This window comes from Crocodylus siamensis, chromosome 4 (assembly GCF_052110815.1).
Source record: "Crocodylus siamensis isolate JL-2025a chromosome 4, ASM5211081v1, whole genome shotgun sequence".
In the NCBI taxonomy this organism is placed as follows: domain Eukaryota; kingdom Metazoa; phylum Chordata; order Crocodylia; family Crocodylidae; genus Crocodylus; species Crocodylus siamensis.
Genome location: NC_143398.1, coordinates 92,701,951 through 92,714,994, shown reverse-complemented (window position 1 = coordinate 92,714,994; position 13,044 = coordinate 92,701,951). Strand labels below are relative to the sequence as shown.

Sequence of the window (13,044 nt, the reverse complement as noted above, 5' to 3'; positions counted from 1 at the left end):
GTCATTTCTACGTGGACTCATCTTCAGGATGCTGACCTTCAGTAACTCTATGGTTTAGGAGCACACCCATGCTTTAAGGTGCTCAGACTCTGCCCCTCTACACAGATAAGGATTTAAATTTTTATGAAAACTTGGGGATGCTTGACATACTGTAGTCTTCAGAACTGACTTAATATGATTATGATGATGATACAAATGTATGTGCTTCACCTGTGGGCATTAGCTTTCTCCTTAGCTATAACAACATCATCTTGGTGAAAATAAATGGCAATTAAAGCTTAGCCAATAGACTATAGCGCAGTAAATGTTTTTAGGGAGTTACATTTAGAAAACCCCTTTTCTTAGAAATCTTAGAATTGTTTAGCTCCTTACACAGGCAAAGCATTTACAGCAAAAACACATAAAACCGATGCTTTTTAAGTCATAAATGTATTACTTTTTTCTAAACTACCAAAACAAAATGTTTTCTGATCCCCATGACTGACTGTCTGAAGAATTTTGTTTTAATAGTGCCGGACAGAGCTCATCCCATATTGAATTCATTCCTGAATGTGGACAGAGCACAAGATCTACCAGTGTTGGAGAGAACCATAAGATAATGTAATTTAAAGGAGATGACCAACACATAATTGATATTCAACTGGAATTGGGATTTCAGCATCGTTGACCTATTCTTGCATGAGGGAAGGGAAAACTACCTTTTACCTGAGGACAACAGCGCAATGTATATGCATCCTGGACTCTGTCACAAAATCTGTGACTCTCTGCAAAAAAAAAAAAAAAAAAAAAGAAGGAGTTCTTGAATTAAAAAATTATATGCATCATTGAAAGTCATCAGACTGCCCTATATATCAAACATTGTCATGCCAGGCAGGAAGGAAAGCTTAATCACCTGCTATTTCTGATGGATGGTGATCTGAATCCAACAGTGATCTAAATCGGAAAGCCACCTCCATCTGCCCCCGATGCGGACGCACTGAATGAATATCTATTAGAACAAAAGTGATCTTTACTCTCTAGCCTTCTCTCCACTAACTGCTGCCAACAGGAGCAAATGAACATTCAGTAAATACAGTACATTAAAAATTCAGTACCAACCAGTATCAAAGGCTTTAGTTGTACCCTTCAGGACCTCAAGTGTAAGTGCAGCCACTATGTCAGCTTGTCTAGCAATAGCACTGGCTCTTTCAACTGCTTCACATCCCAGAGAAGTGATCATCTGTGTTCCATTGATAAGAGCCAGACCCTTCAAAAAGACAGCAGGCTTTTACTTGAAGGAAGCCCATTGCAGTTTGTTATTTTAATTCTAATGTTCTGTGCAACTGAAAGAAATTTCTCAATTTCCTAAATTGTCCTAAGTGGAATCAGAAAAGGGACACAGATGCTAATTATCTCAGCTATCTGGTTATTTTTAGTATAGATAAGCCACCAATTGCTTGAACTATAGCAATTTTTAAAAATTAGGTATGCATAAACCACTAGACCTAGGAAGCTCAGGGTAGACCTCCCACTAACTTTAGTGGACATTAGATTAGAACTCCTGCTGCAGGTACTGTGAGCTTTACACAATGACTATGATCTACTCTTAGAGCAAGAGTATCACATATGCATACAAAGATTTACGCTTAGATGCCTAGTAAGATTTTATCAGTGTGGGTTTTATTTAGTAAACAGATTCATACGTTCGTGCCAGTAAATATCTGTACTGTGCAAATGCTGGCGAATGCACGTAAACATCTTTAAAATATATGTTTTTCAAGTCACAAATATGTTTCTTTTTATCAGCTACCAAATCAAAATGTCTTCTGGTCCCCATTACAGATCATCTGAAACTTAACCATATATTTATATTAATAGCAGCAAAAATCCATCTGAAAACCCTATGTTTCTGGTGATAGATGGCTGAGGTGACTCCAGAGCAGTGAAACTTAAAAGACTGACCAGATAAGTTCAGGTTTAGGTCAGTTCTGCACAGTCTGGTGCTGTGTGAAATAGTAGTGAGAGGATAGTTTGCACTGCTTTAATAGTAGCTATGAAAATGGGATGTGAACATACTAGTATTATACCACTTTAGCTCCTGACTAGAGTCAGTCTGTATCAGTGAGAATTAAAGTAACTTCCATTGATGGCTATCCCAGGAATCACTGATGATGGAAAAGCATTGTGGATGAAGCAATACTGCAGCTGTGATAGTCCAGAAATGATGTGAGCAAAAAGAATATTTTGGGTGATATCTTTTACTGGACAAACTGCATGGTTGGGATAAAGCTGGACAAGCTTCTGAATGCAAAGCATTCTTCATCAGGTTTGTGTGGATTAATGGCATTTACCACTGATAGAAAAACAGAGTTCCAACAGTGCAACCTTAATATATAGGCTGGATATACCTTTTATCTCAGAATGAGGTCTCTGGTATGTTTCCCCATGTCCAATATTTAATTCCCTTTGAAAACTTGATTTAAAATAATCATTAATTCAACTCATTTTTTAAATATAGGCATCATAAACATGAAGCAACAACTGATTAGGTAGGTTGGGTTGTCACCAGGTGGCAGCAGTACATTTTTTTCTTACCTCCTTTGGTTTCAAGGTAATTGGCTTCAGATTATGGGCTTCCAACACCTGTAAAGTAGTTTATTAAAGATTTAACATATGCATTTCAAGTATTTGATTGCATGCACTCAGCAAAACAGTTCAACCTTTGGCTTGCCTTTGTTAATGAACAGATTACAATACTGCACAACAAAGGGAAAGGGGAATTTCTGGCATATAGACATTTAAGATACTGGTCAATGTAGAGTCTAGTCCAGTACTCTCATTCCTCAGTCAGAAAAGTCTGGAAGAGCTTTAGAAAGGGTGATGTCCAAGCCCATGAAGGAGTAACAATGTTATCCCACATCCTGAAATAAAAACTCTTACAGAAAATTAGGGAGCAGTCTTGCTTTAAATGTAAGTGGAATCCTATCCAAATCCCCTCAACTGAAAGAACAGAACCCGTGAAAGACTGGGAGAAGAAGAGAAGCAAGAACACAAGAGGGACTGCACAGCTTCTCACAAAAGATGCAGAAGCAGCCAGGACACTGAAGTAAGAAAGGACAGTGTAGGGTTAATTGACTGGGGATGGAGAATCAGCAGATTTAGGGTCAGTGCCCTGCTCTGCTTCAGCTATCGATGAAGCCATAAGAATACTAGCCAGTAAAGAACAGAAAAAGATTAAGAAATCCCCATCTTTGGGGATATTCATGGATCAATCAAAGCACTGATCAATCATGGCAGTGATGGAATACAATTTTTAAAAATAAATTTTCATAATGCAGCTGAATGGGCTACATAATTCTGAAAGTATTCCTTTCAACCCAAATTAATCCACTGAAAAGAATATATGTTTAAGTCATGTATTTACTGAAATGTATCTACTTAACACCATTATAATCTTGGAAGAAGTCTTAGCAACACCTCTCTCCTCAGGTCTGGAGAACACCTTGGTATCTTTACTTACTTGGAAACCAGACCAATAATCCTTTCTCCTGAGGAATCATCTCAGGTGTGGTGGGAAAAAGCTGATGTTTTCAAGATGGAAAATTCATTAGCTTCAGAAGATTTGCTAATGTAATATTACATCTTATCTTTCTACCTGGGTGTGGCAGGGCACTGTTGGTTCCTGCCACTTTAAGGCCTGAACCAAGCAGCCAGCAGGTGCTTAATTGCAGCAGCCATTTTAGATCCATGGCTGCCTATATAAACAGGGCAGTAGGCAGTAACATTGCCTAGCTACAAGGCTCCATGCAACATCCTGGACGTAACGGAGGAGCTGTAGGGGATGGTTTGGAGGCTCCTGGTCCTGGGCGTGACCTAAAACTGCACCCAGCTGGGAGTGGATGGCCTGGTGAGGCTCTCAGTGGCATGGGACCCCTTAGGAAATGCCAGGCCAGTTATCACCCCAGTGAAAGGCGAGTAGCCACGCCTTAACCCCAGCCCTCACCTTCAGGTAGGCTACTCGTAACATCAGAGCACAGTAGGCCAGGTAAGCTTCTTGAGTCACCTGAGCCTGCTGGGGGAGTGACCTTCCAGGGTCAGGCATGCTTTTGGAGCACATGAGCCAGGAATGAGGGACCCCAACCCATAAGTGCAGGCAGGAGGTGAAAACCCTGCTGAGGTACTCAATTGGTCAATGCTGAGGCCAGGACCAAAGGGTCAAAAGGGCCAGGGGTCCAGCATGAGGGACACCCACGAAGAGCTAAGAAGCTTGGGGTCCTGACTGGGCCTGAGATGGGGCCAGGGCTTACGGAGGCTGAAGGTCCCCAGGGTTGGGGGCTACATCTAATGGGTGAAGGCAACGGTTGAGCTAACTGCCTGAGATGCCATCTGTGAGGCTTGGGCTGTGGTGTAGGGGTCGAATGGACCCGTGGATAGCCCCCCAGTATCAGGGTGTACAATGGGCAGGCTCCTGCCTTAATGAACAACTTAATTATTACCAACAAGGCGTGGCAGGAAAGATAGGTGGGAAGCTAGGCCTGTGGCTAGCCAGAGACTCCCACTTCACCACACTGGGTCCTAGTACCTGTAGTATGTTGCATCATAGTTCTTCTGCGTATCATGAGATCATGTATCTGAAGGCACTAACATAACACTCAGGGTGGCAAATCCATGATGCATGGATTTGCACTTTCTGTTATCATGTTTTACCTTTCTTCATAGTATTAGTCCTGTACAGCAAACTAATGTTGGCAGCAGCCCTAAAAGTCTATGTCTATTGCAGAAACAAATACTTCAATCATAAGTGCACAAAATACACAAGATTTTAAATGTTTTGAATATAGTGTGGTTTTTGATCAGAAACTCTCTCCTATCATCCCACAACACCCATTATTTAACCAAAGCCAATGGAAGTAAACAGGTGAAGTGTACTGATCACCAATATAGATCTTACATATTTAGCATCAGCCCAGCCACTCTTTGGAGACCACATCTTTCCTTCTCCTATTAACCCCAGGGCAAGATGAGAAAGTGGGGCTAAGTCTCCACTGGCTCCAACTGTTCCTTTCTCAGGTATATAAGGCAGGCAAGATGCTAAAAAGAAAACAGAAACCCATTTTTTGTTAGAGCTGCCATCCATCATCTCTTGAAAACAAAGACAAAGTGGAAGAATCCTCCCCAGGTAACCTTGTAGTTACATACTGAAACATGGGCCAATTAAATAAAAAACTTCGATCATTCTTCTCTTCCAGGGCAAACTGGGATTTGTTTGCAGTTCCAAAAAATAGCAGTGTTTTGAAAAAACACAACAGGGATTTATTCAGCAAAATAAATCTATTACAGTTTTGATTTTTAAAATACCTTAGTCCCACAAAAGCACAAGAAGCCAAGAGTTAAGGTGAAAGCCCAGCTCTATATGGAATGGAAAAGCATCACATAGGTCACAGCATCTCCAGATTATGGGGAGGAGAAAATAAAAATGACACATTCTTATTTTAATTATGTTAAAGGCCTCATCCTAAGGGAATCCTTTAGGAACTGGAACTCACTCAAATATTACATGGCTTTGATAAAGTCACTGGAAATCTCAGTCCAAATACAGATCATACTGGCATCACGCACTTGCCTGAACAAAGCTGGGATGGAGCTTCAGTCCCTGAAGGCATGATCTACCTAGCTCCCTATCACAGGGTTTGTAGCATGGAGCATTTTTTTAACCCTCAGACAAGGCAAGAATGAGCCAATAGACCATGGTAGCTGATCTTAATCAAACTTTGGAGACTGTATTATAGTTATAATTTGTATATGTACACATGTACATACACACACAGCATGGAAGTACTTTTCATATTTTTGAGCGCTGAATCCTCTTGGGGAAAATGAAACCAAATGACAACCCCACTCATCTTTAAACTGGCCATGTATTGTTGAAAGCATAACCATCTTCCTTTAACAGACCTTCTGTGCTACCATGTTACTCCTCTTAACTTTCACATCTCCCACAAGGCATACCCCCACTCTTCAGCAAAGGCTTATTTAGTAGCTATATGTGCACCCATGGTGAAACCTTGGCCATTAAAACAGGGTCCTGAGGCAACCCTCCAGAGTATCCTCACCACCTCATTTCAGATGCTTGTATCAATGGAGCTTATTGCTGTAGTGGCAAGACTGAACTGTCGGCCACCACAGTGTAGGCACACTTTCACATACATGCACATGGAAGTACTAGGAACTGTTAGACGGTTTTAATTTAAAAAACCCCCAAAACAAAACCCCAAGATCAGTGAGCATCACGTTTTCTAGAAAGTTAATTTCTGAAGGCAATCCATCTGGTCTACCTCCCTTGGAATAAGACTCCTTGTCACTAACAAACCAACAGGAAACCCAATCATTACACTTTTTAAGTGCTACAACTTCAAAATGTATGATAAAACGATCTCATTTTGGGACAGAAACGTATATGCTAAGTTTTACCCCCTAACTATTTGCTGTTGAAAGGTTTTAAAAATCCCTGAACATAGTGAGTTGCAATGGACAGGCACATAGGCCTTTTACAACAACAGCATTTAAGTTTGCTATTGCTGTAGCAGCTGAGATTTCACACACCGCTAGGGATTTTCACCTCAGTTACGGGTGCCCAACTTGAGAGGATAAAAGAACTCTGATTTTCAGAGGGCTGGTGCTCAGCACTAATGAGAAACTCAGACCCCTTAGCAGATGTCTTAAGTTGGATACCCAAAGTCATTGCTGGCTACTAACAACAATGTGTTATGCAATAGTCTAGGCTCCTTTGCCACTTCTCAAATAGGTGTGAACTTTTCAATCCAAACACAACCTAAAAAAGGCAGAGCTCCATGTCAGACAAGCTCCACTGCTATAGGAGAAAAACAACGGTGAAAACTAAGTTGAAATAGCCATAGTAATGGAACTGCTGAGAACTGGAACTATTCTCCCTTTGTGGAAGAAGGGAAGCACTGGGGAATGAGTGTTGCCCCTAAACATCACATTGGTCCCCTTTTTTTGCTCTTCCAGTCCCCATCTCCCTAACAAACTAGCTCCTCTGAGACATGTCACCACTAGAAACTCCTGTCCCCTCTGACATTTTAATTCTACTTTTAGAGCACGTGGACTGGGCTAGTATTTGAGACATTGGACATTGGCATATGGTTCTGCTGCAGACTTCCTCCTATATCTTGGGCAGGGAGGTCATCCAAAGCCTCGGAACTTCGGCTCCCAATGTCCTGTTCCCTGCACGCTTTTCTCCCACCCTTTGCCTCTGCTACCTACTCACAGCGTAAGAGACAGTCTCTAACTATGAGCTTGTGCACTGTCTCCAACAAAGGGGCTACAATGTTTGTTGGGTTCTCTTGCTACAACCTTAACATAAATAATAAAACAATAGTTGTATTACATTTCTAAACATCCTTTTACCATTAAATGCATCAATAACTTGCTGCAGAGTTTCCAGGGATATCCCACTGTATCCTTTTGCTAGGACATTGATCCTTAGAGCTAAAAGCATGCGAGATCTCTCTGGGCTCAAAGGCTTCCCAACACCTGCAACAACAGCAATGACCTCCAGGTTAAAAACCTGTGTGCTAACATTGTAGAAGAGGAAACTATCAAAATCAATTTTATTACTACCTGCAGAATGGGAGCGAACTAAATTCACTTGGAGTTCCCTACAAAGAAAAAAAAACATTTAAAAAAACCACAATTGACAGTGTTTAAAAATAAACTATTGAAATGATGCAGAGCTCTTTTCCAGACATTTTCTTAAATAAATAAGGAAGTACGGACAACATACTTGAGCTTACTGTTTGGAATGACAGTCCGGGCAAACTTCCCAAAGCCAGTAGTGATTCCATAAACAACTGAAACAGATGTTACAGAGAAGGAACAGGAGTCAGAGTCATTTAAACTGACACAAAATTAATAATTGGCAGGGAGGGGGGGAGTGCAAATACCAGTCTGTTCCTTTACAATGCTTTCAATAACCTCTCTTGATTGTCTGACTTTAACTTCAGCTTGAGGTGTGAGCTGGAAAAAACAATGTCACCGTTTATTTATTCCTCTACTTAAAAACTGCACAAGAATAAACAAAAACATACAAAAGTCAGATTTTTTTCAAATCCTTTACCTTGATCTTGTAGAGCCCCTTTCCCAAACTGACCAAGTCCCCTGTTGTTAAATTGTCTCCATCTAAAGAAATATACTACACAACAGACATTTCTTAGAGATGTGTGTATATGAAGTTTCTAAACCATGATAACTAAATCAAAGCACACCACGAAAACTCAAGAGTGAGCTTTCTCTGATATGGAGCTTACCCACAATCTCATAACAACAACTCTAATAAAAAATACCAACAAAATACAAATGGTTGACATTGTGCATTAAACAGTCACGGGTGATCTTGCAGCCGTTTACTGCTGAGCAAAATGCTTCTGCTGTAGCGTTGGTGAAACTGTTCCCTGTAGTAATTACTATAATGCTTGGTAATTAATGTTTGCAGGATTGACCGAGTCCTCTGAATGCTAATTTAGTTCATATTACAAACAAGCCATGCAATCTGAAATATCCTGTGGGGTCCGTGTCTTTCTTCCCCATAGACAAATAAAGACACTGTATTTTCTTTGAACACTGACAGGGCAATAAAGCAATCAGGTCTTCACTGTTCAGAGGATTTCACTTCAGTTCCTTTTTGAACCCCTTCTCCCCACCCCCTAAAAAGCAAAAACAAAAAAACCCAAACCAACAACAAACTACTAGAATAGGAGCACTTTTTAATGAGAATATTATTGATTCCCACCTTTCCTGGTTCTCGGTATTTGCTATATCTGAAGATGCATAAAGGAAAATAAGGGACACACAAACCTAAGAAACAACTAGTTTCTAAGAACAGTGTTTCTATCTCTGTGCATGTGACAATTGCAAGATGAAAAAAATAAATCTTAGTAAAGGATACGTATAAATTTCATCCGGCTGAGATGGAATATAATCTGGAGACATTGCATCTCCCTCAATAACTAGAAGGAAAAACATAAGATACAAACAGAATGAAAACACTCTCCAGTTCTGTGCTGCCAGATGGGAACATTGTTATTAGTTATAATAAGCCATTAAGAATATTAAACTTATAGCCACCCAGATACCTGCGTATGCTTTTAAGAAAACTCATTAAATGCGCTCATAGTTTGCACACACACAAAAACTCAAGAAAATGTCTAAAAAAATCCAAGCCATATTGAACACTCAACCCCTAATCCGCTTAACCAGATTGGGGAACGCTGTAGAATTTAAAACCTGGTTCTCTAAACTGAGATTGCATATAGTATTTTCCCATGAGACTTAAACTTAGTTTACCACAGAAATACAGTAGAACATTTCAGATAAATGCACACACTTTACCAACGCCTATGAAAGCACAGCTGCTGCATAGTTAAACATTTCGGGGTTGCTTACCAACTTCAACAAACTCATTGTCCTCTAGGACATCCTCCACAGCATCATCATGATCCAGAAAGCCACGGCCCTTACATCTCCGAACAAAAAAAGGTACTGCTTCTACAGAGGCAAAGCCCCCATTATCAGGCTTGTTTTTCATGTAACGTCTCACAGCTTCCTCTCCCAGCCATCTGATTGTGTTGGTACCAGTTTGGCAAGGCACTGCCAGCCATTCCCCTCGGACATGCACTGTGTACCGTGGCATACTTAGTCTCCGTCTCTGTTTGTCCCTCCACTGAGAAGAGCTCCAATAATCAAGCAGCTGTCTTCACTATGCATTTTAGCCTGAAAAGCAGAACATCTGACAGGATTTCAATGCTCCAATCAGAAAAAGGCAAAAATCCACCCCCAAACATCCGTCTGTGCAAATGAACTAGATAAGAAAAGACCTTTGATTTTCAGCATCTGCAGGATGGTTGAGAGGAGAGATTTTTTTTCCAACACAAATTCTACACACAACACTTTCCAATAAAAGTAATATTTTTCTCTGCCTCATAATCAAGGATCCTGGTTCTCGCTGGCTTAAAAAAAATCCCCAATTTTCTGATGAAAGAAAGGAACTCAAATTCCACATTTTTCTAGGATTAAAATGAAACACTGCTATATATACATCTATATATTAGCGGTGTTTTATTTTAATCATGGAAAAATGTAGATGGGGGGGTTGGATCCAACATTTAGGTTTTTTTTTAAATTAGAGAAAACTAGGATTTCTGCTCATAATAGACAAACTTGAAAATAGATATAGGTAGATATAAGGGGAAGACTTTGAAATATAATGCTTTTAAAAGGCACCGAGTATATAAATAATTGCATCTGGAGATATGGGGAATCCCACCCAGGTGAGTCCCTCACATAGAAATTACATGATGAGAGCTCCATCCCAGAACTCCCACTATGAATGACATTTTGGGATGGTGAGCCTTTTCCCCAGTGAGAGATGTTAAGCGGTAGGTTTTCCTGCACTTAAGGGGCTAGAACAGGGGCAGGGAAAATAGAGTCTGTGAGCCGAATCCAGCCCACCAGGCAATTTCATTTGGCCCACCAATAAGTGTACCCCACTCAGCCCTTCTGCCCACAAGGGTGGGAGCAATGTGCCCACATTTACACCTCCTACCAAACTTACCCTACTGCGTAGCTGGCTGGCAACGCACAGCGTGGGACTGGGGCTGGTGGCAGTGCAGAACCCGTGCCCGGGAAAGCGGTGAGGGCATGGAGCTCAGGTGGGTGGAGTGTGGATTTGACGGAGTGTGGGGACCCCCCAGACACTCCACCTACCATGGCACACAGCCCCTGCTGATGGTAGCAGCAGCAGCAGGCAGGGGTGCTTGTGCCCAGTGCAAGTGCTGCCATCAGCAGCATGCGGCTCTGGCCAGCAATGCACATGGGGGCAAGCAGTGCAGCCACACTGGCACCCCTCTATTGCAAGGGGCTCCATGCGACACATGTGCAGTTCCTGCACTCACGTGGCATCGGGGGAAGCCCTGCGTGCTGGAGCCAGCTGCCGTCACTGCTCCGTGCCATGCATGTGCCATGACTCTATCAGAATTGGAGGAGAGCCAAATCCCCTGCTTCCCCACCAAGTCCTGGGACCTGCAAAGCAGGAAGCGGCAAAGGCAGCCAGCTCCATTGCACAGGGCTTTCCTTGGTGGCCTGCAAGTGCAGGAACTCAACGTGCACCACACGGAGTCCCATGCAATAGAAGCGGGCTAACCTGGCTGCGCTTCTTGCCCTCGTATGCAGTGCTGGCCAGGGCAGCGTGCTGCCAATAGCAATGCCTGCACTGGACACGAGCAACCCTGCCTGCTGCTGCCGCCGGCAGGGGCTGTGAATCATGGTGGGGAGTGTGTGAGGGGTCCCCATCCCCCAAAGTCCCTCACCACCCACAAATCCCACCCTCCACAGATGCACACAGCCTGCAACATACCCTATTGCCCCGCCCAACCACACCCCCACACACAATAGACAAGAGTAAGACTTTATATTTGAGTTATTATGCAATCATCTCTATATACGCTATGCAAACACAAATCACGAGAAAAATATTTTTTGTAATAAAATTAGAATGTTATAGTAGGTGTTTGAATTTTAGTATCTGACTTGTTTTTTTTTCTGGTTCCAAGCTGACAACCCTTCCCTCCCAAAAGGAGCATTTCTGGGGGGTGTTAGGGGCAGGACATCCAGTCCCAAGATAGCAACCAAGGGGCAGAGCACCTGTCAAGGGGCAGGGCTACCCTCGCAGCCCTGGACAGCTCACCAAAATTCATTAAGCACCCAGCCCTCCACCTGAAATAATTCCCACTGCTGTGCTAGAACATAGTAGGACTACCTAACACACTGCTGTAAGTACCTGCTACAGCAAATTCTCTGCCCTGCAAAGAGAGCACAGGGGAATAGCTTCCCCTTGAAGGAGGGAGCTAGGTTGTACCAATACATTTATGCCACACATTATGGCCACAAACGGGCATTTATTTCCAGCAATAGAAAATTTCTACCACTAACAACTTTTCTGAGGGAAGGAACAGTACAGGCATTTTGCCTGAAACTGCCTTCTCTCCCCTGCTCTTCCTGCCTGAGGAGGAGCCAGAGAGCAAGAAGCAGCTGCTCTTCCCCTTCTGGTCTACAGCTGCGGCAGGAGCAGCATTCCTCCCACACCTCCTCCAGACCAGAGTGCCCCCAATCTGGGGAAGGCTTGGGAAGCATCTTCCCACAGCGCAATTCCTTGTCCCCAGGAAGAGTTAGCCACCAGGGAAATGTACAAGCATTTATTCTCCCAGGAGAAACTCTTACGAGTGACCTCTGCTGGGAACCACTATTTTTGTTCCAAGAAAATCTGTGTGAATGCCTGTATGCTTACAGCTTCTACTGGGCGGTGGAGTGCTCCTCCCTTGTCCCTGCACACCTTCAGGTTAGCCCAGAGGAGTGCAAGAAGCAGGGCTCTTCTCATGTGGGGGCGAACTGGGAAGATTTTCATCATGGAATAATGCACCCCTCCTGCCAATCAGCTGATGGGCAGGATTGAGAGAGGGCCATTTTCTTGGGGAGGGAACACTTCTAATGCCGTCTGTGGCAACTACTGCTTTTCAGAAGCTGCCAACTGCCACTTGACAACTTGGCCCCTTTCCCAGGCAGGGGAGAAGGCAGACTATCAATTAATAGGCTCCATTAAGGGCAGGGTTGGCTCAGAGAGCAGCCCACTAGTGCCCCCTGGCTGGAGAGCTTGCCTGTGAAGCCCTCCAGCTGTGGGGCTGGAAGAACATCTGTACACACCAGCTCCTGGGCTATTTTTCTACCAGAAGAAATTTCTTCAGGTAGAGGTGGATGCAGCCAAAAAAAATCCTCTTCAAGCCTGACTTTATCTTTACCAGCAGTTTGTGTTCTCCACTGAAGAGTAATGAGGGGGGGAGCAGATGGGCTCAGTAAAGTTTTATATGGATGAAAAACTTGTAACACACTTTATTATATCAGCATGGCTTCCTTCTGAGGAAGCTTTACTGCAGTACAACTTTCTCGTGGAAACAGTGTGCAGGTAGAATTGTTGAGACAGCTATCAGAATCCCT

The 13,044-nt window shown here is 42.8% G+C and overlaps 1 protein-coding gene across 2 annotated transcripts; it reads right to left on the bottom strand.

Moving 5' to 3' along the window:
- Positions 1–7: 7 nt before the first annotated feature.
- LOC149866071 (histidine ammonia-lyase-like) lies at positions 8–11,151 on the bottom strand. 2 transcript variants are annotated; one of them, XM_090042877.1, is made up of 13 exons: positions 9,442–11,149; positions 8,945–9,005; positions 8,789–8,816; positions 8,117–8,191; positions 7,944–8,016; positions 7,784–7,850; positions 7,621–7,658; positions 7,408–7,533; positions 4,931–5,070; positions 2,575–2,622; positions 1,099–1,246; positions 893–988; positions 8–764 (listed from the first exon to the last, which is right to left on the bottom strand). In XM_090042877.1, the coding sequence occupies exons 1-13, from the start codon at positions 9,686–9,688 to the stop codon at positions 655–657; spliced, it is 1,257 nt and encodes a 418-aa protein (XP_089899003.1). In that variant the 5' UTR covers positions 9,689–11,149; the 3' UTR covers positions 8–654. The 2 variants fall into 2 exon arrangements, with proteins under 2 accessions (XP_089899003.1, XP_089899004.1); XM_090042878.1 differs by lacking the exon at positions 1,099–1,246 and having other exon boundaries at positions 646–764; positions 9,442–11,151.
- Between the last annotated feature and the right edge of the window lie 1,893 nt (positions 11,152–13,044).